The sequence below is a fragment of the Salmo salar genome, chromosome 23 (genome assembly GCF_965601325.2).
Source record: "Salmo salar chromosome 23, fSalSal1, whole genome shotgun sequence".
In the NCBI taxonomy this organism is placed as follows: domain Eukaryota; kingdom Metazoa; phylum Chordata; class Actinopteri; order Salmoniformes; family Salmonidae; genus Salmo; species Salmo salar.
In genome coordinates, this window is record NC_138313.1 from 1,863,628 (window position 1) to 1,891,170 (window position 27,543).

General features: G+C 41.9%; 1 protein-coding gene across 2 annotated transcripts in view; it reads left to right on the forward strand.

Annotated features, from left to right (window-relative positions):
• Positions 1–470: 470 nt before the first annotated feature.
• The window catches only part of LOC106583885 (SPRY domain-containing SOCS box protein 3), a 34,428-nt gene continuing 7,355 nt past the window's right edge, over positions 471–27,543 (forward strand). The window contains exons 1-5 of one of the 2 annotated variants that reach the window (XM_014168509.3): positions 471–849; positions 6,564–6,702; positions 7,028–7,286; positions 7,480–7,667; positions 7,951–8,053. In XM_014168509.3, coding sequence (XP_014023984.1) covers positions 6,577–6,702; positions 7,028–7,286; positions 7,480–7,667; positions 7,951–8,053 — 676 coding nt within the window. In that variant the 5' untranslated portion in view covers positions 471–849; positions 6,564–6,576. The remainder of the gene's footprint in view (positions 850–6,563; positions 6,703–7,027; positions 7,287–7,479; positions 7,668–7,950; positions 8,054–27,543) is intronic. The other variant, XM_014168510.3, reaches the window with a different exon arrangement.

The window sequence follows — 27,543 nt, forward strand, 5'->3', positions numbered from 1 at the left end:
GACTGCGTTTTGTTGACTTTACCCTTTGCCAAAGTTTTAAAAAATTGCGTTGTTTCGGAGTGCAAGTGCGAAATGAGCTACTGCACACACGCACTTCAAAGTGGGCGTTCCCTAACGGAAATATGGAAATAAATGCTAGAACGCGCCAATATGATTTCCATAGCTGGTGCTTGGCTCTGCCCACGCGTTCTGCACACTGATTAATTTATTCCCATTGGAAACGACAGGCTCTGGTCTAGCTTGGGTTAGTTATAAAAAAATCTGGTTTGAAGTTGGGCAGAAACTGCTTCTCCAGTAGAAATCCCGCATCAGGCGATGTTGGTGGCGACGTTGGCGAGCTAAATGCATGCGTAGAAACACCGCATCGGGTTAACGGACTCTCGCGCCAAACTGCGCATGTGCAAGCCTTCAACTCAAACGCACCCCTTAACTATAAAGTAATTTGTGACGAAAATGAACACGTGTCAGTTTCGCACTTTCACGAGGTTGGAATAATAACGTGTTGAACTACTTAAAACATTGTTAGAATCCAGGTTGTGCCTTTCGATTTTGAGAAAAGTAACAACTAAGGAATACTTTTTGACGTATCTCATTGAAGTCTCAAACCCGGCCTGGTCTGTTTGGCAAGCTTTCCCGGAAGTCTCGCGATGTTGCGCCTCGGTTTAGAAACTCTGTCATAGAGAGTGACTTAAGCTAGTTGGCCGACTAGCATGTTAGTAAAGAAAGTACTTCGCTGCAAATGTTTCATAAGGATATTGGCCTGTACAGTCCTGTGACATTTAACGAAGACTAAGGGCTTATTTTTAAGTGTCGGACAGGAAACGGACGGCTGGTAACGTTACAGTACAGGTAAATTAGCAATCGCGCTAACGCTGTCTAGCCAGCCAACTGTAGCTAACTAGGTACTTGCAAGCTAGCTAACGTCAACAAAAATAACATGTTGTTGGAGAAAGGTTAAACTGTATATATGTAACTAGTTATGATGCATATTATTTCTTACATTTTTGCCATAATGTAAATGTTTAGTCATTGACCAAGGAGGCACAGCTAGCCCGTTGACGTTAGTTAAATTGAAAACGTGTTGCAGCACCGTTGGGGCTGTTCGCGAGCCAGCTAGGCCCAAAACGTACCAGACGAGATGATTGATTGTATGATCTAGTCAGTAGGCTAGCCTACATATTTGCGTGGCTTGGTCACTTAAACACACACACACTTAAACAGATGGATGGATATTTTATGCACAGCAACTAGGTAAGTAAAATGGAGCTAGCTAAAATCTGTGCATGACAGTTGATGGTATGTGAAGTGTACAGATAGACGCAGGGTTGCCAGGTGAAGTGAAAATGTTGAGCCCATGACCACTCAAAGGCTTGGAAAAACTAGCGCACATTTTTTTTGACAGCATGGGAGGAGTTGCCATATCTCTACAATAAACCCTTTTTCTGTAACGTTATTGAGCCAATTAAGAAGGAATAGCATAGTAACTTGTAACAACATTAGAAGCAAAATTCGGGTTACCTCTAAATAATAATAATTGCAAGTTATGACGTTGCAACCTCTTAAGGATTGGACCCTTTAAAAAAATATACAAAAAAATCGCCTAAAACTACATACCCAAATCTAACTGCCTGTAGCTCAAGACCTGAAGCAAGAATATGCATGTTCTTGATACCGTTTGAAAGGAATATCACGCATTAGATCTGGTAAAAGATGGGTCCCCCCCCCCGCCCCCCCCCCATCTTTGAAATGCAAGAGAAAGGTCACACTGTATTATTCCAGGTTAGGTGCAATTCTGTATTTGCCAAGTTTTAGACTGATCCAATTAACCATTGCATTTCTGTTCAAAATGTTGTATCAAGACTGCCCAAATGTGCCTAATTGGTTTATTAATTCATTTTATAGTTCAGAACTGTGCACTCTCCTCAAACAATAGCATGGTATTTTTTCACTGTAATTGCTTCTGTAAATTGGACAGTGCAGTTAGATTAACAAGAATTTAAGATTTCCGCCCATACCAGATATGTCTCTGCCCTGGGAAATGTTCTCTTTACTTAAAACGTCATGCTAATCACATTAGCGCACGCTAGCTCAACCGTCCTGAGGTGTATGGTATATGGCCAATATACCACGGCTCAGGGCTGTTCTTAAGCATGACACAATGCGGAGTGCCTGGATACAGCCCGTCAGCCATGGTATATTGGCCATATACCCCAAACCCCCGGGGTGCATTATTGCTATTATAAACTGGGTACCACTGTGATTAGAACAGTAAAAAGTTATGTTTTGTAATACCCGTGATAGATGGTCTGATATAGCACAGCTTTCAGCCAATCAGTATTCTTTGCGCATGTGCGTAACTATAGATAAATCCGACAGGAAATCTCTGAGCAAGAAACACTTGGATGAACATAAAAAAACTGTTAGGCTATTTTCTGGCAATTATGTGCCAGATATTAAGGCTACAAACCGTTATAAATGGCCCATTTGCAAGATTGACTTGTAATTTCAATAGGCATAGGCTACAGACTAAAATCTGTGTTTATGAATGCAATTACATTTTGCTGTAGTTTGCTTAGCTTAAGGCGGGTATCCTTTCGCCCCTGATAGGCCTACATCTCATTTCAGATAGTCTACAGTATCCTAGACAAGATGTAGGCAAGATATAAACTGAATGATTTAGCAGCTTGCTTAGTTCAAATTAAGACTAATTTATTAATGAATAGTGAGGCGATTTCACAATAAGAGGTGCTTGTTTCCCAATATCCTGCTTGAATAGGCTACTGAGGATGGGGTCATAATTTCAATCAATGAATTACATTTTAATAATATGTATATGAACTGAATATGCTTGTCAACAACAGCCAGTGTTTCTTTTTTAATTTGTTTTACTTGTAGCCTAATCTGACAACTGTTACGTCAATCTAATGCATTCATAATAACACAAGGCTACAACAACAAACTGTTGTAGGCTATTTATTAAATTGCTTTGCCAGGTCCAGGTAGGCTACACAAGTGACACAAAATGATTTGCAATGACTCCAGTGATATTGTCATTCCAACATATTTATTGTATGAAATGGTAGCCTACAATGGCATATACATTTAATAGGCTAGTTGATGGCCAGCAGAGGCAAATGTATAATTCTCCACATTTAGCCTAATGTCAGTTACATTGAGGACTTTTCCCCATAAGAAGAACCACGTGAAGGAGTTTCATAACTTCCATTTCAAATGTCCACTCGGGTAGCCCCGGAGACCCAAGAACTGAGCATGCATAAAGCACTTTGCTTGATACCTTTTTCTTTAAGCAGTCAACATTAGAATGCAGTTTAAACCACCTCTGAGCGAATTTATGTAATGCGCTCTAGTGTACCCAAAGCCGTTTTCCAGTGCTTTTGTAACCAGTTCTATACCGGTACCTTTCTGCGTTGTCTTCTGGTGAGTTTTAGGTGGAAGGGAAGGGAAAGCTCTGGACACAATTCTGCTGGTTGTCTCTCTTTTTTTTTATGACTGCATGGAATGGATAGAAATGCAAGGCAAATGTTAATGCTGCCGTCTGGACTCATACACAAGTATATTTGCCTCTCCTCACCACGCTTTGAGCAAACTGACATCAACAAAAGAATGCATCGTACAAAATGTACATGTTCATATTTTAAAAAGACTCAAATTTCATTTTATTAAAGTTGTACACCATTATACTGATAATTTGCTAATAAGTACTATTTATTTGAATGTACTATTATACCCCAGGCATACTAATGAGGCAACCACCATTCCTGACATGACCAGACAGGTAACAAAATGTACGACAGCTAACTAGGCACATTAAACATGAAATTCAAAAATGTCACATTTGACAAAATACCTGTATGGAATGGCTACAAATCCAAGGCAAACAATGCTGCCATCTGGACCCTCATACTCAAGTATATTTCCCTGACAAAAGATTGTAAAGAATACCGTGAGAAAATCATCACAAAACTCACGCTGTCTGTACCTGAAAGAGACCCTCTCTCTAGCTGGGCTAGCCTTGCAAAGTTGCACTCGAAAATTATCCCCATTCACGCAAATATATATTCCTACTGACAGTTGTGCAACAAAACTACATCTATTTAATATTTTTGTGCATTAGTGAACATTCACATTCAAAAGACAAATAAACATACATAAACATCTTTCCTCATCACACTTTGAGCTAACTGAGGAGTAAAAGCATGGCTCCTGTTGATGGCATCACAACATCACAATTTAGAAGATGACTACAATAAAATAGTTATCTTGAATGTAGTGTAATACATTTCAAAATAACCTTTTAAATAAATGAGGGGTTTTCTGTGAAATACAAAGTATATGTTACACCTGTTACACTTTGTCTCCATTGTTTCTTGATGTGCATCAGTTCTAGCATAGTGTTTTATGGAAAAAGGGTTAGAAATAGGTGTCTCCCTAATGACAGTCTAAATGGCCTACATTCAACTGGTAAAAAGTTGTCACAACGTGCACGCGTGCTGCTTTCTGTCCTCTCGCTCACATGACTCAGCCAATAACTGTGGTGCTCTCTTAACACAAACCCCTCCGGCCCTCCCCACCAATCACTCACTCAGCATCAGCCTGCCTCATTGCCTGACAGTCAGCAACAGGTCACAGTGAAATATACAGTACCAGTCAAAAGTTTCGACACACCTACTCATTTCAGGGTTTTTCTTAATTTTTACTATTTTCTACATTGAAGACATCAACTATGAAATAACACATGGAATCATATAGTAACCAAAAAAGTGTTAAACAAATCAAAATATTTTATATTTGAGATTCTTCAAAGTAGCCACCATTTGCCTTGACAGCTTTGCACACAGAAGTATATATTTTTAAACCTGCATATTTAGCTAAAATAAATCCAGATTAGCAGGCAATATTAACCAGGTGAAATTGTCATTTTGCGTTCATTGCACGCAGAGTCAGGGTATATGCAACAGTTTGGGCCGCCTGGCTCGTTGCTAACTAATTTGCCTGAATTTTACGTAATTATGACATAACATTGAAGGTTGTGCAATGTAACAGGAATATTTAGACTTAGGGATGCCACCCGTTAGATAAAATACGGAACGGTTCCGTATTTCACTGACAGGAAAAACGTTTTGTTTTCGAGATGATAGTTTCCAGATTCGACCATATTAATGACCTAAGGCTCGTAATTCTGTGTGTTATGTTATAATTAAGTATATGATTTGATAGAGCAGTCTGACTGAGCGGTGGTAGGCAGCAGCAGGCTCGTAAGCGTTCATTCAAACAGCACTTTAGTGCGTTTGCCAGCAGCTCTTCGCAATGCATTGCGCTATTTATGACTTCAAGCCTGTCAACTCCCAAGATTAGGCTGGTGTAACCGATGTGAAATGGCTAGCTAGTTAGCCGGGTGCGCGCTAATAGCATTTCAAACGTCACTCGCTCTGAGACTTGGAGTAGTTGTTCCCCTTGCTCTGCATGGGTAACGCTGCTTCGAGGGTGGCTGTTGTCGATGTGTTCCTGGTTCGAGCCCAGGTAGGAGCAAGGAGAGGGACAGAAGCTATACTGTTACACTGGCAATACTAAAGTGCCTATAAGAACATCCAATAGTCAAAGGTATATGAAATACAAATCGTATAGAGAGAAATAGTCCTATAATTCCTATAATAACTACAACCTTGGAATATTGAAGACTCATGTTAAAAGGAACCACCAGCTTTCATATGTTCCCATGTTCTGAGCAAGGAACTTAAACGTTAGCTTTTTTACATGGCACATATTGCACTTTTACTTTCTTCTCCAACACTTTGTTTTTGCATTATTTAAACCAAATTGAACATGTTTCATAATTTATGAGGCTAAATTGATTTTATTGATGTATTATATTAAGTTAAAATAAGTGTTCATTCAGTATTGTTGTAATTGTCATTATTACAAATAAATAAATACATTAAAAAAAAAAACGGTTGATTAATCGGTATCGGCTTTTTTTGGTTCTCCAATAATCGGCATCGGCGTTGAAAAATCATAGTCGGTCGACCTCTAACACTAACCCTATAAAGGTGTATGTGTATCAATGTATTCTTTTTGTTTTTTGAAAATGATTTCTCACTGATATGAAATATAAGGTCCTTATGCTGCCATAACCGTACCGCAAGCGATGCGTGTTAATGTTCAGATCGATCGTCGGGGCTCTCAAAGTACTGAGTAAAGGGTCTGAATACTTATATAAATGTGATATTTCAGTTACAATTTTTTTTGCAAAAACAACAGTTTTTGCTTTGTCATCATGGGGCATTGTGTGTAGATTGATGAGGGGGAAAAAACTATTTAATACGTTTTACAATAAGGCTGTAACGTAACCAAATGTGGAAAAAGTCAAGCGGTCTGAATACTTTCCGAATGCACTGTATATCACATATTTGCCTACATTGTAAAATTGTCAACTTCTGGAGCTCATAGGGCTCTGGTCAAAAGTAATGCACTGAATAGGGTGCCATTTTGGATGCAACCTTTGTCCACCCAACTCTGACTCTCCTGACTCGTCCTTCCCCCAGGTGTCCTGCTGCAATGTCAAGGCGGAGCAGGAACAGCCGGGCGTGGCGTTACGTGTGGAGTGGAATACGGCGAGATGCTGATTCCCGGGCGCTGGTACTGGCCTCAGAAAGTGAGGAGTGGGGTTACGAACGCTTACAGGTAAGGGTCGGTTTGTGACGGACGTAGTCCAGGGGTGTGAAACTCATTCCATAGAGAAGATAGTCTTCTGGTTTTTGTTATTTCCTTTCAGTTTGTGTCCAATTAAGACCTAGACAACCAGGTGAGGGGAGTTCCTAACTAATGAGGGACCTAAGGCAAGTTGTTCAATCAAGTACAAGGGAGGAGCGAAAATCCGCAGACAATTGGCCTTCCGTGGAATGAGTTTGACACCTGTGACGTAGACGGTTCCATTGTGCCAGAAAAGCGGAGTCAAGTACAGCTGACATATTTGAGCACTGTTATGTACTGTTTGTGGCCTCTGCAGTACAGTGACTCAGACTCTGAGCCAGACTACCGTCCTGTGGTGCCACCGGTCCCCAGTGCCGTGCCCGTTACCGGAGAGTCGTACTGCACCTGCGACTCCCAGGCTGAGCCCAGCTACAACCCACGTCTCCGGGGCTTCCACCGCATCAAAGACTGCCACTGTGGAGAGGAAGACCAGGGTGAGGACTGGAGGGGCAGAGTGGGGAACTACGGTTGTGTTCAGAAGGGTTACACCGTAGCAAAACGTTTTGAAGTGGAAAGTGAGCATTTTTTATAGGTCAAGTTCAGGTATTTCACACTGTTTCTGAGGGTTTTCTTCTGTTTCATGCCCAGGCTGTATCAGGGAGTTCCCAAAGTGAAGCTCTCACCATTATTTGCTTATTAAAATATCTTAAGTGTCTGAAATGTTGGAAGTCAACTGTCATTTGATCCACTGACCTCTTGACATTGCAGACTTCGACTGGGTGTGGGATGACAGTAACCGCTCCATGGCCACGTTGATGACCTGCGACAACCGCAAAGTCAACTTCCACACGGAGTACAGCTGCGGCACAGCAGCCATAAGAGGCTCCAAGGAGCTGGCAGATGGACAGCACTTCTGGGAGATCAAGATGACATCACCAGTGTACGGGACAGATATGGTGAGGCTCTGCCCATCATTACTCAGGAGACAGCATTCATTCATTCAATTCCAGCCATTACTATGAGCCTGTCCTCTGATTTCTCTCTTTACCAGCCTCGTCTGCTGGGGGTTGGTGCTTAGGCTTGTAAGACCTTAGGAAGTTTAGTGGTTTCTCTTTCCTAAAGTTTATTTTGTGAATCTTTTGCATATTGTATGATGGTGAGCATGTTGATTACTGTTCTATTTTGATGTTATGTTGTTAAGGTGAACATGTTGAATGAAGACTCTTCGATGTTGTGTAGATGGTAGGCATCGGAACCTGTGACGTGAGCCTGGATAAGTACAGACATACCTTCTGCAGCCTGTTGGGGAAAGATGACGACAGCTGGGGTCTCTCCTACACTGGTAAAACCATATAATCCATCAGATAGTCCTTATCACAAACAGACCTGGGTTCATATCGTATTCTTTCAAATACTTTCAGTATTTGCCTGCTCTGCTGGACAGGGTTTTCACTTTTGGAGCTGTTAGCAGTTGATGTTATTCTTTAACAACACAAACCCCATAGCAAATCAGGGGGAGGAAAATAGGTTTATTCAAAGAGGTTAAATCATAGGTGTTATGCTGAGAGGTAGATGTTAGATGGTCGTTCCTTCCCTGTCCTCAGTGATTCTCTCCACAGAACAAAGGGACAGGATGTTGTTTTATAACCCAGCCGTAGCCTGTTGTTGGCCAATTAGAATTCCTTGCAATAAAACTGGGCCAATGGCAAAATAACAAGTATCCTATTTCAGGTGGGACCAATGAGAACGTGCCACACATAGGAATGTCAGTCCTGAACTCATAGCTAACAGATGTTGAACTGAAAACCAACTATTTCAATTGATAATTCCATATTGACTGTTAATACTCTAGACTTATAGTACTCTTGACTTCTCGTCCTCTGCGTTGTGTATTTATCTTCGAAATATTCTTACACTCCCCCCTAGACCATTTTAAAAAGAAATATACTTAAAATTTATTTTTAGAAAATAATAAAAAAACATGAAAAAATATACAGTATAAAAAACATTAGCAGTTAAGCATAAAATCATTCACATTAAACACCTTGCATTTCTATAGAACACAAAGGCCATATTTTACTTGTTGTTACAATAAGAAATAGATTTCGAACAAAGTTATAGAAAATAAGTATTAACCGGTGTAATGATTCATTCATTCAATTCCAGCCATTACTATGAGCCCTTACGATTCCTATCACATCCTGTATTAGGAGGAAACTCAAAAAAATTAAATTGTCTACAAGACCATAATATTCAATTGTCCTATTGGCAAGGTACTCATTTACCAAGTCCTTTAAAAGTGATCTGCTCTTCCACACTGGTATCAGTCCCACATAGATAACTATTTGAAATTATGTTCTGAAAGTCTGCCGGTAGTGAGGAATTATTCTTCCTTTCTAATTCTTCCGTTCCACTGGTTGATAAGGACTTCTCTAGTGAACACTTCACCAGTGATCTTGTATTATTTCAAGTACAGTCCTTGGGTCAAGGGATATTGCTTCAGACTGTAGATTCTAGTAACCTGTAATGAAGGAAACAAAAAAGTGAAAGTAACATGTCCTGGTTTCAAGAGAAATTGATATTTCACATAGATTTCCCTAAGTAAGCATGTCCCGATTTTCAGGAAGAAGTTGGATATTTCAGCTAGATATCCCTAATATGATGACTGCGGTGTATAACATAGAAGCATATCAGGTTCTGATCATCTTACTATGCTTCTTCACCCGAGATTGGCCCCCGATTGCTAATCAATCAGTTCTTTATTCTCAAGGCTCCGCTTTGTCATCAACATGGACAACCTTGCAATGAGTGACATGTATTCATCGCGATTTTCCATGGACTTGTACTGCTGACCTCGTTATGAGCAGAACTTGATAAGGACCTTACCATTTTGGCCCTAATGTCTCTGTTAAATATTTTTTTACCATCACCCACTGTGCTGGTACTACGTCATGTCCCCCCTCGGGACTTATTCCCCACGCCTCTTTTACTTGTCTGTCTGCTTCCGCTACTGCATTAGAGAGTTGTATGCAATAGTTAAACATTGTGTCACTCATAAAGTGAACGTCTGATTTTCTTAAATCTAACGTGCCTGTCACTATCACGTTGTCCATTGTAGTGTTAGGTTCTAATTCTCAGGATAAAAAAACTCAACGGACACTATGAAAGCCCTCTCTCCCTCAGTGAAGTGACATGAATAAGTATATTTCATATTCTCAGAACCCAACCGTACTAACTGCCCAGCCTGCCTTCCTCACACCCCCCTCCACAACGCTTGAACCGTCTGTGTATAAGATAAACTCAGGGTTTTCCAACGGATGACTCTTAATAAACCCATCAGATTTGATCCAAAACCAACTCACAACAGTCGTGTTCAAGTAATGTGGTTTATGGAGGAAGCATCAGAGTAGCTGGATTACATGGTGTGCCACATTGTATGATGATGTTAGGAGCCTCCACAACTTTAGTAGAGCCATAGCTTTCTTTGCTAATGGGATATTGTTTTATGCAAGGTGGGACAACACCTGTCAAGCACACTCCTGTTGCTCTCATCTTCTTGCCCATGTACTGAGGACTATAGGTCGACCGATTTATGATTTTTCAACGGCGATACTGATTATTGGAGGACCAAAAAAAGCCGTTACCGATTAATCGGCCAATTTTATATATCACACAAATACATCTACATACAGTTGAAGTCGGAAGTTTACATACTTAGGTTGGAGTCATTAAAACTCATTTTTCAACCACTCCACATTTTTCTTGTTAACAAACTATAATTTTGGCAAGTCGGTTAGGACATCTATTTTGTGCATGACACAAGTAATTTTTCCAACAATTGTTTACAGACAGATTATTTCACATATAATTCACTGTATCACAATTCCAGTGGGTCAGAAGTTTACATACACGAAGTTGACTGTGCCTTTAAACAGCTTGGATAATTCCAGAAAATGATGTCATGGCTTTAGAAGCTTCTGATAGGCTAATTGACATCATTTGAGTCAATTGGAGGTGTACCTGTGGATGTATTTCAAGGCCTACCTTCAAACTCAGTGCCTCTTTACTTGACATCATGGAAAAATCTAAAGAAATCAGCCAAGACCTCAGAAAATAAATTGTAGACCTCCACAAGTCTGGTTCATCCTTGGGAGTAATTTCCAAACACTTGAAGGTACCACGTTCATCTGAACAAACAATAGTACGCAAGTATAAACACCATGGGACCATGCAGACGTCATATTGCTCAGGAAGGAGACGCGTTCTGTCTCCTAGAGATGAACGTACTTTGGTGCGAAAAGTGCTAATAAAAAGTATCTATCCACAGTAAAATTAGTCCTATATCGACATAACATGAAAGGCCACTCAGCAAGGAGAAGCCACTGCTCCAAAACCGCCATAAAAAAGCCAGACTACGGTTTGCAACAGCACATGGGGACAAAGATTGTACCATTTAGAGAAATGTCCTCTGGTCTGATGAAACAAAAATAGGACCTTTTGGCCATAATGACCATCGTTACATTAGGAGGAAAAGGGGGGGGGCTTGCGAGCCGAAGAACACCATCCCAGCCGTGAAGCACAGGGGTGGCAGCATCATGTTGTGGGGGTGCTTTGCTGCAGGAGGGACTGGTGCACTTCACAAAATAGAAGGCATCATGAGGTAGGAAAATTAAGTGGATATATTGAAGCAACATCAAGATATCAGTCAAGAAGTAAAAAAAAACTGACATTTCCATCCCTAACTATAACATTTTTCGACAAGATAGAACTGGCAAAGGGGGCGGTGTTGCAATCTAAAGCAGAGTTTTGTCTTATTATCCAGGTCTGTACCCAAAAAATTAGAGCTTCTACTTTTAAAAATCCATATTTCCAGAAACAAGTCTCTTACCGTTGTCGCTTGCTATAGACCACCCTCTGCCCCCAGCTGTGCCCTGGACACCATATGTGAATTGATTGTCCCCCATCTATCTTCAGAGCTCGTGCTGCTAGGTGACCTAAACTGGAACATGCTTAACACTCCGGCCATCCTACAATCTAAGCTTGATGCCCTCAATCTCACACAAATTATCAATGAATCCACCAGGTACAACCCCAAATCTGTAAAAACGGGCACCCTCATAGATATCATCCTAACCAACTTGCCCTCCAAGTACACATCTGCTGTTTTCACCTGAGATCTCAGCGATCACTGCCTCATTGCCTGCATCCGTAACGGGTCTGCGGTCAAACGACCACCCCTCATCATTTCAGTGAGCAAGCCTTTCTAATCGACCTGGCCCGGGTATCCTGGAAGGATATTGACCTTATCCCGTCACTAGAGGATGCCTGGTTATTCTTTAAAAGTGCCTTCCTCACCATCTTAAATAAGCATACCCCATTCTCCTTCACCCAAATCCAGATAGCTCATGTTCTGAAAGAGCAGCAAAATTTGGACCCCTACAAATCAGCCGGGCTAGACAATCTGGACCCTCTCTTTCTAAAATTATCTGCCGAAATTGTTGCAACGCCTATTACTGTTCAACCTCTCTTTCGTATCATCTGAGATTCCCAAAGATTGGAAAGCTGCCACGGGGAGACACTCTAGACCCAAACTGCTACAGACCTATATCTATCTTACCCTGCCTTTCTAAGGTCTTCGAAAGCCAAGTTAACAAACAGATTACCGACCATTTCGAATCCCACCATACCTTCTCCGCTATGCAATCTGGTTTCAGAGCTGGTCATGGGTGCACCTCAGCCATGCTCAAGGTCCTAAACGATATCATAACCGCCATCGACAAAAGACATTACTGTGCAGCCGTATTCGTCGACCTGGCCAAGGCTTTCGACTCTGTCAATCACCACATTCTTATCGGCAGACTAAACAGCCTTGGTTTCTCAAATGATTGCCTCGCCTGGTTCAGCAACTACTTCTCTGATAGAGTTAAGTGTGTCAAATCGGAGGGCTTGTTGTCCGGACTGGCAGTTTTTATGGGGGTTCAATTCTCGGGCCGACTCTCTTCTCTGTATACATCAATGATGTCGCTCTTGCTGCTGGTGAATCTCTGATCCACCTCTATGCAGACAAAACCATTCTGTATACCTCTGGCCCTTCTTTGGACATTGTTAACGTCTTATGGCTTGAATCCCGTTAGCGGGATCGATATGACAACAGCCAGTAAAAGTGCATGGCGGCAAATTCAAAACAACAATCTCAAAATTAACATTTCTCAAACATAAAAGTATTATACACCATTTTAATGATATGATTCTCCTTAATCTAACCACAGTGTCCGATTTCAAAAAGGCTTTACGGCAAAAGCAAAACATTACATTATGTTAGGACAGCACCAAAACAAGAAAAACCACACAGCCATTTTCCAAGCAAGCAGAGGCATCACAAAAACCAGAAAGTCAGCTAAAATCAATTACTAACCTTGGATGATCTTCATCAGATGACAGGTATTTGTAGTTGTCCCAGAACTAAGATATGCATAAATCTAGAATCGGCTTCCTATTTGGCAACAAAGCATCCTTCACTCCCAGGACTCAATATTACAAAATACATGTATGTTTTGTTCGATAAAGTTCATATTTGTATCCATAAACCCCATTTTACATTGGCGCGTGATGTTCAGAAAATGTATTCCCACCAAAACTTTCGGTGAATGAGCACATCAATTTACGGAAATACTCATCATAAACGTTGATAAAATTTACAACAGTTATTGAAATAATTATAGATATGCTACCGCTGTGTCAGACTTTAAAATAGCTTTTCGGCGAAAACACATTTGTCAATATTCTGAGTACAGAGCTCAACCATCAAGCAAGCTATACAGATACCAGCAAAGTTCTGGAGTCAACTAAACTCAGAATTAGTATTATAAATATTCCCTTACCTTTGCTGATCTTGGTCGGAATGCACTACCAGGACTCCTACTTCCACAAATTTTATTTTTGTTCCAAATACCTCCGTTTTGTTCGTGCGTACAGATCACTATCCAAAGGCATTACACGTGTGTGTAAAAAAGAGACAAAAAGTCAAATAGTTCCATTACCGTTCGTAGAAACATGTCAAACGATGTTTACAATCAATCCTTAGGGTCTTTTTAAAATAAAACGTTGATAATATTCCAACCGCACAATAGGGTATTCATTACAGAAGAAAAAGAATGAGCGGCGCGCCAGCGTGAATGCGCAGTAAACAACGCACTGCTCCCAGGCAGTCCACTGATAGACTGAGCTCCTATTCTCTGCCCAGTAACAGGAGACGCATGAAACACGTTTCTAAAGGCTGTTGACAGCCAATGGAAGCCTTAGGAAGTGCAAAATGACCCCACAGACACTGTAGTTTTAACAGGGATTAGATAGAACTACAAATCACTTCCTGGTTGGACTTTTTCTCAGGTTTTTGCCTGCCATATGAGTTCTGTTATACTCAGACATCATTCAAACAGTTTTAGAGTATTTTCTATCCAAATCTACTAATAATATGCATATCTTAGTTCTGGGAGTGAGTAGGAGGCAGTTTACTCTGGGCACGTCAGTCATCCAAGCGACTCAATCGTCCCACCATCCATAAGAAGTTAACTAACCTCCAGATGAGCTTCAATGCCATACAACTATCCTTCTGTGGCCTCCAACTGCTCTTAAATGCAAGTAAAACTAAATGCATGCTCTTCAACTGATCGCTGCCCGCACCTGCCCGCCCGTTCAGCGTACTCTGGACGGTTCTGACTTAGAATATGTGGACAACTACAAATACCTAGGTGTCTGGTTAGACTGTAAACAATGCTTCCAGACTCACATTAAGCATCTCCAATCCAAAATTAAATCTAGAATCGGCTTCCTATTTGGCAACAAAGCATCCTTCACTCATGCTACCAAACATACCCTCGTAAAACTGACCATCCTACCGATCCTTGACTTCAGCGATGTCATTTACAAAATAGCCTCCAACACTCTACTCAACAAATTGGATGCAGTCTATCACAGTGCCATCTGTTTTGTCACCAAAGCCTCATATACTATCCACCACTGCGACCTGTACACTCTCATTTACATTTACATTACATTTAAGTCATTTAGCAGACGCTCTTATCCAGAGCGACTTACAAATTGGTGCATTCACCTTATGATATCCAGTGGAACAACCACTTTACAATAGTGCATCTAAATCTTTTAACCTGTTGGGGCTAGGGGGCAGTATTTTCACGGCTGGATAAAAAAAACGTACCCGATTTAATCTGGTTACTAATCCTACCCAGTAACTAGAATATGCATATACTTATTATATATGGATAGAAAACACCCTAAAGTTTCTAAAACTGTTTGAATGGTGTCTGTGAGTATAACAGAACTCATTTGGCAAGCAAAACCCTGAGACATTTTCTGACAGGAAGTGGATACCTGATGTGTTGAATTACCTTTAAGCCTATGCCATTGAAACACACAGGGGCTGATTAATGTTTTGGCACTTCCTATTGCTTCCACTAGATGTCACCAGCCTTTACAAAGTGTTTTGAATCTTCTACTATGAGATCTGACCGAACAAGAGCCTTGGAACGGTGATGGCCGATTAGACTCTGGCGCGCGAGGTCATGTTGGGTACCCTCGTTCCAATACGTTTTAAAAGAGAATGCATTCGTCCACCTTGAATATTATTCATGTTCTGGTTAACCTCTATGGGACCGGCGGGACGAATTCGTCCCACCTACGTAACAGCCACTGCCATCCTGTGGCGCGATTTTCAAAATCTTCAAAATCATATTACTTCAATTTCTCAAACATATGACTATTTTACAGCCATTTAAAGATAAGACTCTCGTTAATCTAACCACACTGTCCGATTTCAAAAAGGCTTTACAACGAAAGCAAAACATTAGATTATGTCAGCAGAGTACCAAGCCAGAAATAATCAGACACCCATTTTTCAAGCCAGCATATAATGTCACCAAAACCCAGAAGACAGCTAAATGCAGCACTCACCTTTGATGATCTTCATCAGATGACAACCCTAGGACATTATGTTATACAATACATGCATGTTTTGTTCAATCAAGTTCATATTTATATCAAAAACCAGCTTTTTACATTAGCATGTGACGTTCAGAACTAGCATACCCCCCGCAAACTTACGGGGAATTCGCTAACATTTTACTAAATTACTCACGATAAACGTTCACAAAAAGCATAACAATTATTTTAAGAATTATAGATACAGACCTCCTCTATGCACTCGATATGTCCGATTTTAAAATAGCTTTTTGGTGAAAGCACATTTTGCAATATTCTCAGTAGATAGCCCAGGCATCACGGGCTCGCTATTTAGACACCCGGCAAGTTTAGCACTCACCATAATCATATTTACTATTATAAAAATGTCATTACCTTTTGTTGTCTTCGTCAGAATGCACACCCAGGACGTCTACTTCAATAACAAATGTTGGTTTGGTCCAAAATAATCCATCGTTATATCCGAATAGCGGCGTTTTGTTCGTGCGTTCCAGACACTATCCGAAATAGTAAAGAAGTGTCGCGCGCTTGGCGCAATTCCTGACAATAAAATTCAAAGTATTCCATTGCCGTACGTCGAAGCATGTCAACCACTGTTTAAAATCAATTTTTACGTCATTTTTCTCGTAGAAAAGCGATAAAATTCCGACAGGGAATCTCCTTTTCGGCAAACAGAGGAAAAAATCCCAAAGGCGGGGGCGGTCGGGGTCACGCGCATAAGCTAGTGTCTCTTGATGGGCCACTTGAGAAAGGCGATAATGTGTTTCAGCCTGGGGCTGGAATGACGACATTCTCTTTTTTCCCGGGCTATGAGAGCCTATGGACGACGTGGGAAGTGTCACGTTAGAGCAGAGATCCTTAGTAAATGATAGAGATGGCAAAGAAGTTCCAGAAATGGTCAGACAGGCCACTTCCTGTAAAGGAATCTCTCAGGTTTTGACCTGCCATTTGAGTTCTGTTATACTCACAGACACCATTCAAACAGTTTTAGAAAATTTAGGGTGTTTTCTATCCATATGTAATAAGTATATGCATATTCTAGTTACTGAGTAGGAGTGGTAACCAGATTAAATCGGGTATGTTTTTTATCCAGCCGTGTCAATGCTGCCCCCTAGCCCTAACAGGTTAAAAAAGGCACTAATGATTTATGCTATACAACGTTTGACATGTTTGAACGAACGTAAATATATTTTTTCCCCTCGTTCATGAAGTGAAGTCCGGCGGGCTTAGATCATGTGCTAACAACACGGAGCTTTTTGGACATAAATGATGAGCTTTTTTGAACAAAACTACATTCGTTATGGACCTGGGATTCCTGGAAGTGACATCTGATGAAGAGAATCAAAGGTAATGGATTATTTACATAGTATTTTCGATTTTAGATCTCTCCAACATGGCCGTTTGTCTGTATCGCAAAGCGTATTTTTCTGGGCGCAGTGCTCAGATTATTGCAAAGTGTGATTTCCCAGTAAGGTTATTTTTAAATCTGGCAAGTCGATTGCGTTCAAGAGATGTAAATCTATAATTCTTTAAATGACAATATAATATTTTACCAATGTTTTCTAATTTTAATTATTTAATTTGTGGTGCTGACTTGACTGCCGGTTATTGAAGGGAAACGATTTCCTGAACATCAACGCCATAGTAAAACGCTGTTTTTGGATATAAATATGAACTTGATAGAACTAAAAATGCATGCATTGTCTAACATAATGTCCTAGGAGTGTCATCTGATGGAGATTGTCAAAGGTTAGTGCATCATTTTAGCTGGTTTTATGGTTTTGGTGACGCCTGTCTTTGAATTGACAAAACATTACATTTACATTACATTTACATTTAAGTCATTTAGCAGACGCTGTTATCCAGAGCGACTTACAAAATGGTGCATTCACCTTATGATATCCAGTGGAACAACCACTTTACAATAGTGCATCTACATCTTTTAAGGGGGGGGGGGGGTTAGAAGGATTACTTTATCCTATCCTAGGTATTCCTTAAAGAGGTGGGGTTTCAGGTGTCTCCGGAAGGTGGTGATTGACTCCGCTGTCCTGGCGTCGTGAGGGAGCTTGTTCCACCATTGGGGTGCCAGAGCAGCGAACAGTTTTGACTGGGCTGAGCGGGAACTGTGCTTCCTCAGAGGTAGGGGGGCCAGCAGGCCAGTGGTGGATGAACGCAGTGCCCTTGTTTGGGTGTAGGGCCTGATCAGAGCCTGAAGGTATGGAGGTGCCGTTCCCTTCACAGCTCCGTAGGCAATCACCATGGTCTTGTAGCGGATGCGAGGTTCAACTGGAAGCCAGTGGAGAGAGCGGAGGAGCGGGGTGACGTGAGAGAACTTGGGAAGGTTGAACACCAGACGGGCTGCGGCGTTCTGGATGAGTTGTAGGGGTTTAATGGCACAGGCAGGGAGCCCAGCCAACAGCGAGTTGCAGTAATCCAGACGGGAGATGACAAGTGCCTGGATTAGGACCTGCGCCGCTTTCTGTGTGAGGCAGGGTCGTACTCTGCGAATGTTGTAGAGCATGAACCTACAGGATCGGGTCACCGCCTTGATGTTAGTGGAGAACGACAGGGTGTTGTCCAGGATCACGCCAAGGTTCTTAGCACTCTGGGAGGAGGACACAAGGGAGTTGTCAACCGTGATGGCGAGATCATGGAACGGGCAGTCCTTCCCCGGGAGGAAGAGCAGCTCCGTCTTGCCGAGGTTCAGCTTGAGCTGGTGATCCGTCATCCACACTGATATGTCTGACAGACATGCAGAGATGCGATTCGCCACCTGGTTATCAGAAGGGGGAAAGGAGAAGATTAATTGTGTGTCGTCTGCATAGCAATGATAGGAGAGACCATGTGAGGATATGACAGAGCCAAGTGACTTGGTGTATAGCGAGAATAGGAGAGGGCCTAGAACAGAGCCCTGGGGGACACCAGTGGTGAGAGCGCGTGGTGCGGAGACAGATTCTCGCCACGCCACCTGGTAGGAGCGACCTGTCAGGTAGGACGCAATCCAAGCGTGGGCCGCGCCGGAGATGCCCAACTCGGAGAGGATGGAGAGGAGGATCTGATGGTTCACAGTATCAAAGGCAGCAGATAGGTCTAGAAGGATGAGAGCAGAGGAGAGAGAGTTAGCTTTAGCAGTGCGGAGAGCCTCCGTGACACAGAGAAGAGCAGTCTCAGTTGAATGCCCAGTCTTGAAACCTGACTGATTAGGATCAAGAAGGTCATTCTGAGAGAGATAGCAGGAGAGCTGGCCAAGGACGGCACGTTCAAGAGTTTTGGAGAGAAAAGAAAGAAGGGATACTGGTCTGTAGTTGTTGACATCGGAGGGATCGAGTGTAGGTTTTTTCAGAAGGGGTGCAACTCTCGCTCTCTTGAAGACGGAAGGGACGTAGCCAGCGGTCAAGGATGAGTTGATGAGCGAGGTGAGGAAGGGGAGAAGGTCTCCGGAAATGGTCTGGAGAAGAGAGGAGGGGATAGGGTCAAGTGGGCAGGTTGTTGGGCGGCCGGCCGTCACAAGACGCGAGATTTCATCTGGAGAGAGAGGGGAGAAAGAGGTCAAAGCACAGGGTAGGGCAGTGTGAGCAGGACCAGCGGTGTCGTTTGACTTAGCAAACGAGGATCGGATATCGTCAACCTTCTTTTCAAAATGGTTGACGAAGTCATCCGCAGAGAGGGAGGAGGGGGGGGAGGGGGAGGAGGATTCAGGAGGGAGGAGAAGGTAGCAAAGAGCTTCCTAGGGTTAGAGGCAGATGCTTGGAATTTAGAGTGGTAGAAAGTGGCTTTAGCAGCAGAGACAGAAGAGGAGAATGTAGAGAGGAGGGAGTGAAAGGATGCCAGGTCCGCAGGGAGGCGAGTTTTCCTCCATTTCCGCTCGGCTGCCCGGAGCCTTGTTCTGTGAGCTCGTAGTGAGTCGTCGAGCCACGGAGCAGGAGGGGAGGACCGAGCCGGCCTGGAGGATAGGGGACAGAGAAAATCAAAGGATGCAGAAAGGGAGGAGAGAGGTTGGAGAAGGTTTGGGAAGAGATGATAGGATGGAAGAGGAGAGAGCAGCGGGAGAGAGAGAGCGAAGGTTGGGACGGCGCAATACCATCCGAGTAGGGGCAGAGTGAGAAGTGTTGGATGAGAGCGAGAGGGAAAAGGATACAAGGGAGTGGTCGGAGATTTGGAGGGGAGTTGCAATGAGATTAGTGGAAGAACAGCATCTAGTAAAGATGAGGTCAAGCGTATTGCCTGCCTTGTGAGTAGGGGGGGGAAGGTGAGAGGGTGAGGTCAAAAGAGGAGAGGAGTGGAAAGAAGGAGGCAGAGAGGAATGAGTCAAAGGTAGACGTGGGGAGGTTAAAGTCACCCAGAACTGTGAGAGGTGAGCCATCCTCAGGAAAGGAACTTATCAAGGCGTCAAGCTCATTGATGAACTCTCCAAGGGAACCTGGAGGGCAATAAATGATAAGGATGTTAAGCTTGAAAGGGCTGGTAACTGTGACAGCATGGAATTCAAATGAGGAGATAGACAGATGGGTCAGGGGAGAAAGAGAGAATGTCCACTTGGGAGAGATGAGGATTCCAGTGCCACCACCCCGCTGGCTCGATGCTCTAGGGGTATGCGAGAACACGTGGGCAGACGAGGAGAGAGCAGTAGGAGTAGCAGTGTTATCTGTGGTAATCCATGTTTCCGTCAGCGCCAGGAAGTCTAGGGACTGGAGGGTAGCATAGGCTGAGATGAACTCAGCCTTGTTGGCCGCAGACCGGCAGTTCCAGAGGCTGCCGGAGACCTGGAACTCCACGTGGGTCGTGCTCGCTGGGACCACCAGGTTAGAGTGGCAGCGGCCACGCGGTGTGAAGCGTTTGTATGGCCTGTGCAGAGGGGAGAGAACAGGGATAGACAGACACATAGTTGACAAGCTACAGAAGTGTTGTTTCTTGTATTATTGTCTCTTGTGTCTTTAGAGAACTGTTTCACTTTGATATCCTTTTTCTTCTGTCCTGATTTTCTCTTTCTTTTCTTCTGTTAACTAGATATTCTTTGTTGTTCTTCGTTAGCTAGCTAGCTTCTTCCAAAAGAGACTCTCGTTGGCTGGCCCTCGCTTCATACTCGTCTCCAAACCCACTGGCTCCAGGTCATCTACAAGTCTCTTCTAGGTCAAGCCCTGCCTTATCTCAGCTCACTGGTCACCATAGCAGCACCCACCCATAGCACGCGCTCCAGCAGGTATTTCTCACTGGTCACCCACAAAGCCAATTCTTCCTTTGGCTGCCTTTCTTTTCAGTTTTCTGCTGCCAATGACTGGAACGAACTGCAAAAATCACTGAAGCTCGAGACTCATATCTCCCTCACTAGCTTTAACTTCTTACGGCTGAAATCCCGTTAACGGGATCGATATGACAACAGCCAGTGAATGTGCATAGCGCCAAATTCAAACAACATAAATCTCATAATTAAAATTCCTCAAGTATTTTACACCATGTTAACCTCTATGGGCTAGGTGGGACGCTAGCGTGCCACCCGTGGTGCACTCCATCAACAGCAGGTGCATTTCAAGAGCGGCAAATTTGAATCCAAATAAATGTCAAAATTCCAATTTTTCAAACATACAACTATTTTACACCCTTTGAAAGATAAACATCTCCTTAATCTAACCACGTTTTACGATTTCAAAAAGGTTTTACGGCGAAAGCATAAATTTAGAGTATGTTAGGACAGTACATTTACAAGAGTTGTGTGTAATGTTTTGTCAATTCAAAGACTGGGTCACCAAAACCATAAAACCAGCTAAAATGATGCACTAACCTTTTACAATCTCCATCAGATGACACTCCTAGGACATTATGTTAGACAATGCATGCATTTTTAGTTCTATCAAGTTCATATTTATATCCAAAAACAGCGTTTTACTATGGCATTGATGTTGAGGAAATCGTTTCCCTCCAATAACCGGCAGTCAAGTCAGCGTCACAAATTAAATAATTAAAATTAGAAAACATTGGTAAAATATTATATTGTCATTTAAAGAATTATAGATTTACATCTCTTGAACGCAATCAACTTGCCAGATTTAAAAATAACCTTACTGGGAAATCACACTTTGCAATAATCTGAGCACTGCGCCCAGAAAAATACGCGTTGCGATACAGACTAGACGTCATGTTGGGGAGATCTAAAATCGAAAATACTATGTAAATAATCCATTACCTTTGATTCTCTTCATCAGATGTCACTTCCAGGTATCACAGGTCCATAACGAATGTAGTTTTGTTCAAAAAAGCTCATCATTTATGTCCAAAAATCTCTGTCTTGTTAGCACATGATCTAAGCCAGCCGGACTTCTCGTCATGAACGAGGGGAAAAAATATATTTACGTTCGTTCAAACATGTCAAACGTTGTATAGCATAAATCATTAGGGCCTTTTTTAACCAGAACATGAATAATATTCAAGGTGGACGAATGCATACTCTTTTATAACGTATTGGAACGAGGGTACCCAACATGAACTCGCGCGCCAGGTGTCTAATGGGACATCATCGTTCCATGGCTCTTGTTCGGTCAGATCTCCCTCCAGAAGACTCAAAACACTTTGTAAAGGCTGGTGACATCTAGTGGAAGCAATAGGAAGTGCCAAAATATTCCTCAGCCCCTGTGTTTTTCAATGGGATAGGTTTAAAGGTAATACAACACATCAGGTATCCACTTCCTGTCAGAAAATGTCTCAGGGTTTTGCCTGCCAAATGAGTTCTGTTATACTCACAGACACCATTCAAACAGTTTTCGAAAATTTAGGGTGTTTTCTATCCATATGTAATAAGTATATGCATATTCTAGTTACTGGGTAGGAGTGGTAACCAGATTACATCGGGTATGTTTTTTTTACCCAGCCGTGTCAATACTGCCCCCTAGCCCTAACAGGTTAAAGATAAACTTCTTGTTAATCCAACCACAGTGTCCGATTTCAAAAAGGCGAAAGCACACCAAACGATTGTTAGGTCAGCACCTAGTCACAGAAAAACACAGCCATTTTTCCAGCCAAAGAGAGGAGTCACAAAAAGCAGAAATAGAGATAAAATGAATCACTAACCTTTGATGATCTTCATCAGATGACACTCATAGGACTTCATGTTACACAATACATGTATGTTTTGTTCGATAAAGTTCATATTTATATCCAAAAATCTCAGTTTACATTGGTGCGTTATGTTCAGTAATGTTTTGCCTCCAAAACCTCTGGTGATTTTGCAGAGAGCCACATCAATTTACAGAAATACTCATTATAAATGTTGATGAAAATACAAGTGTTATGCATGGAACTTTAGATAAACTTCTCCTTAACCTGTTAGGGCTAGGGGGCAGCATTGACACGGCTGGATAAAAAACATACCCGATTTAATCTGGTTACCACTCCTACCCAGTAACTAGAATATGCATATACTTATTACATATGGATAGAAAACACCCTAAATTTTCTAAAACTGTTTGAATGGTGTCTGTGAGTATAACAGAACTCAAATGGCAGGTCAAAACCTGAGAGATTCCTTTACAGGAAGTGGCCTGTCTGACCATTTGTTGAACTTCTTTTCCATCTCTATCATTTACTAAGGATCTCTGCTCTAACGTGACACTTCCCACGTCGTCCATAGGCGCTCAGAGCCCGGGAAAAAACAGAATGTCGTCATTCCAGCCCCAGGCTGAAACACATTATCGCCTTTCTCAAGTGGCCGATCAAGAGACACTGGCTTATGCGCGTGACCCCGACCGCCCCCGCCTTTGGGATTTTTTCCTCTGTTTGCCGAAAAGGAGATTCCCTGTCGGAATATTATCGCTTTTCTACGAGAAAAATGTCGTAAAAATTGATTTTAAACAGCGGTTGACATGCTTCGAAGTACGGTAATGGAATACTTAGAATTTTATTGTCACGAATTGCGCCATGCGCGTGACACTTCTTTACTATTTCGGATAGTGTCTGGAACGCACGAACAAAACGCCGCTATTCGGATATAACGATGGATTATTTTGGACCAAACCAACATTTGTTATTGAAGTAGCAGTCCTGGGTGTGTATTCTGACGAAGACAACAAAAGGTAATGAAACTTTTATAATAGTAAATATGATTATGGTGAGTGCTAAACTTGCCGGGTGTCTAAATAGCGAGCCCGTGATGCCTGGGCTATGTACTTAGAATATTGCAAAATGTGCTTTCACCAAAAAGCTATTTTAAAATCGGACATATCGAGTGCATAGAGGAGGTCTGTATCTATAATTCTTAAAATAATTGTTATGCTTTTTGTGAACGTTTATCGTGAGTAATTTAGTAAAATGTTAGCGAATTCCCCGGAAGTTTGCGGGGGGTATGCTAGTTCTGAACGTCACATGCTAATGTAAAAAGCTGGTTTTTGATATAAATATGAACTTGATTGAACAAAACATGCATGTATTGTATAACATAATGTCCTAGGGTTGTCATCTGATGAAGATCATCAAAGGTGAGTGCTGCATTTAGCTGTCTTCTGGGTTTTGGTGACATTATATGCTGGCTTGAAAAATGGGTGTCTGATTATTTCTGGCTTGGTACTCTGCTGACATAATCTAATGTTTTGCTTTCGTTGTAAAGCCTTTTTGAAATCGGACAGTGTGGTTAGATTAACGAGAGTCTTGTCTTTAAATGGCTGTAAAATAGTCATATGTTTGAGAAATTGAAGTAATAGGATTTTTAAGGTTTTGAAAATCGCGCCACAGGATAGCAGTGGCTGTTACGTAGGTGGGACGAATTCGTCCCGCCTAGCCTAGAGAGGTTAATGCAACCGCTGTGTCAGATTTCAAAAACGCTTTACCGAAAAAGCACACCATGCAATAATCTGAGTATGGCGCTCAGACACAAAAACAAGGCAAAAATATATCCGCCATGTTGGAGTCAACAGAAATCAGAAATACCATTATAAATATTTACCTTTGATGATCTTCATCAGAATGCACTCCCAGGAATCCCAGTTCCACAATACATTTTTGTTCGATAAAGTCCATCCTTTATGTCCAAATACCTCCTTTTTGTTCGCGCCTTCAGTTCACAAATCCAAATTCACGACGCGCAGGCCAGACGAAAGCTCAAAACAATCCATTACAGTTCGTAGAAACATGTCAAACGATGTATAGAATCAATCTTTAGGATGTTTTTATCATAAAGCTTCAATAAGATTTCAACCGGAGAATTCCTTTGTCTTTAGAAATGCAATGGAACTCGGCTACCTCTCACGGGCACGTGCATGGCTGAAGCTCATGCCCATCTGGCAGACACCTGATACAATCAGCTCTTATTCCCCTCCACTTCACAGTAGAAGCCTCAAACAAGGTTCTAAAGATTGTTGACATCTAGTGGATCCTTAGGAAGTGCAATATGACCCCACAGACACTGTATATTGGATAGGCCAAGACTTGGAAAAACTACAAACCTCAGATTTCCCACTTCCTGGTTGGATATTTTCTCAGGTTTTTGCCTGCCATATGAGTTCTGTTATACTCACAGACATCATTCAAACAGTTTTAGAAACTTTAGAGTGTTTTCTATACAACTCTACTAATAATATGCATATCTTAGCTTCTGGGCCTGAGTAGCAGGCAGTTTACTCTGGGTACCTTCTTCATCCAAGCTACTCAATACTGCCACCCAGCCATAAGAAGTTAAGCACCAGCTGTCAGAGCATCTCACAGATCACTGCACATGTACATAGCCCATTTGTAAATAGCCCATCCAACTACCTCATCCCCATACTGTATTTATTTATCTTGCTCCTTTGCACCCCAGTATCTGTACTTGCACATTCATCTTCTGCACATCTACCATTCCAGTGTTTAATTGCCATATTGTAATTACTTTGCCACCATGCCCTATTTTTTGCCTTACCTCCCTATCCTACCTCATTTGCACACACTGTATATAGACTTTTTCTACTGTATTATTGACTGTTTGTTTATTCCATGTGTAACTCTGTGTTGTATGTGTCGAACTGCTTTGCTTTATCTTGTATCTTGGCCAGGTCACACTAGCGGTTCTGGGGGGGGCAGTGCCCCTGTGACAACAATTTTGGACCCCCTTGTGGCCCCCCTAAATGTGGAGTATGAAATCATTTTTACATAACAAATTTTTGCTATCGTTCTTTTTTTACATCCGTTATTAGACAACTCGGAACACTAATTTACCCCACACATTTTCTAGAGGGACGGCTCTCTCCACTGGCTTCCAGTTGAAGCTCGCATCCGCTACAAGACCATGGTGATTGCCTACGGAGCTGTGAAGGGAACGGCACCTCCATACCTTCAGGCTCTGATCAGGCCCTACACCCAAACAAGGGCACTGCGTTCATCCACCTCTGGCCTGCTGGCCCCCCTACCTCTGAGGAAGCACAGTTCCCGCTCAGCCCAGTCAAAACTGTTCGCTGCTCTGGCACCCCAATGGTGGAACAAGCTCCCTCACGACGCCAGGACAGCGGAGTCAATCACCACCTTCCGGAAACACCTGAAACCCCACCTCTTTAAGGAATACCTAGGATAGGATAAAGTAATCCTTCTAACCCCCCCCCCCCCCTTAAAAGATTTAGATGCACTATTGTAAAGTGGTTGTTCCACTGGATATCATAAGGTGAATGCACCAATTTGTAAGTCGCTCTGGATAAGAGCGTCTGCTAAATGACTTAAATGTAATGTAAATGTTTAAGCGGAACACAACAGTATCGTACCACATGCATCTGCATTATGAGCATGGTCTTTTGCCTGCTAATGCCTGCAATGCAGTGAAGAAAATGATATGACAACAATAACGTCTAATGTAACTGGCCCCTCTAACAGTACAACTGGCCCCAGCTTGGCCCCCCCAGTTGAAATGGTCTAGAACAGCCACTGCCAGGTCGCAGTTGTAAATGAGAACTTGTTCTCAACTAGCCTACCTGGTTAAATAAAGGTGAAATAAATAAAATAAAAAAGCTTGGTCGCGAATGGGTCTTCTAAATGGAAAATGATCCCAAGCATACGTCCAAAGTTGTGGCAAAATGGCTTAAGGACAACAAAGTCAAGGTATTGGAGTGGCCATCACAAAGCCCTGACCTCAATCCTATAGAACATTTGTGGGCAGAACTGAAAAAGCGTGTGCGAGCAAGGAGGCCTACAAACCTGACTCAGTTACACCAGCTCTGTCAGGAGGAATGGGCCAAAATGCACCCAATTTATTGTGGGAAGCTTGTTGAAGGCTACCCAAAACGTTTGACCCAAGTTAAACTATTTAAAGGCAATGCTACCAAATACTAATTGAGTGTATGTAAACTTCTGACCCACTGGGAATGTGATGAAATAAATAAAAGCTGAAATAAATAATTCTCTCTACTATTATTCTGACATTTCACTTTCTTAAAATAAAGTGGTGATCCTAACTGACCTAAGACAGGGAATGTTTACTTGGATTGAATGTCAGGAATTGTGAAAAACTGAGTTTGAATGTATTTGGCTAAGGTGTATGTAAATTCCGACTTGGAACTGTATATTTTTGTAATAATGACAATTACAACAATACTGAATGATCAATGAACACTTATTTTAACTTAATATAATACATAAATAAAATTAATTAATTTAGTCTCAAATAAATAATGAAACATGTTCAATTTGGTTTAAAAAATGCAAAAACACAGTGTTGGAGGAGACAGTAAAAGTTCATTATGTGCCATGTAAAAGATGCTAACTTTTAAGTTCCTTGCTCAGAACATATGAAAGCTGGTGGTTCCTTTTAGCATGAGTCTTCAATATTCCCAGTTAAGAAGTTTTAGGTTGTAGTTATTATAGGATTTATGACGCGTCGACTATTTCTCT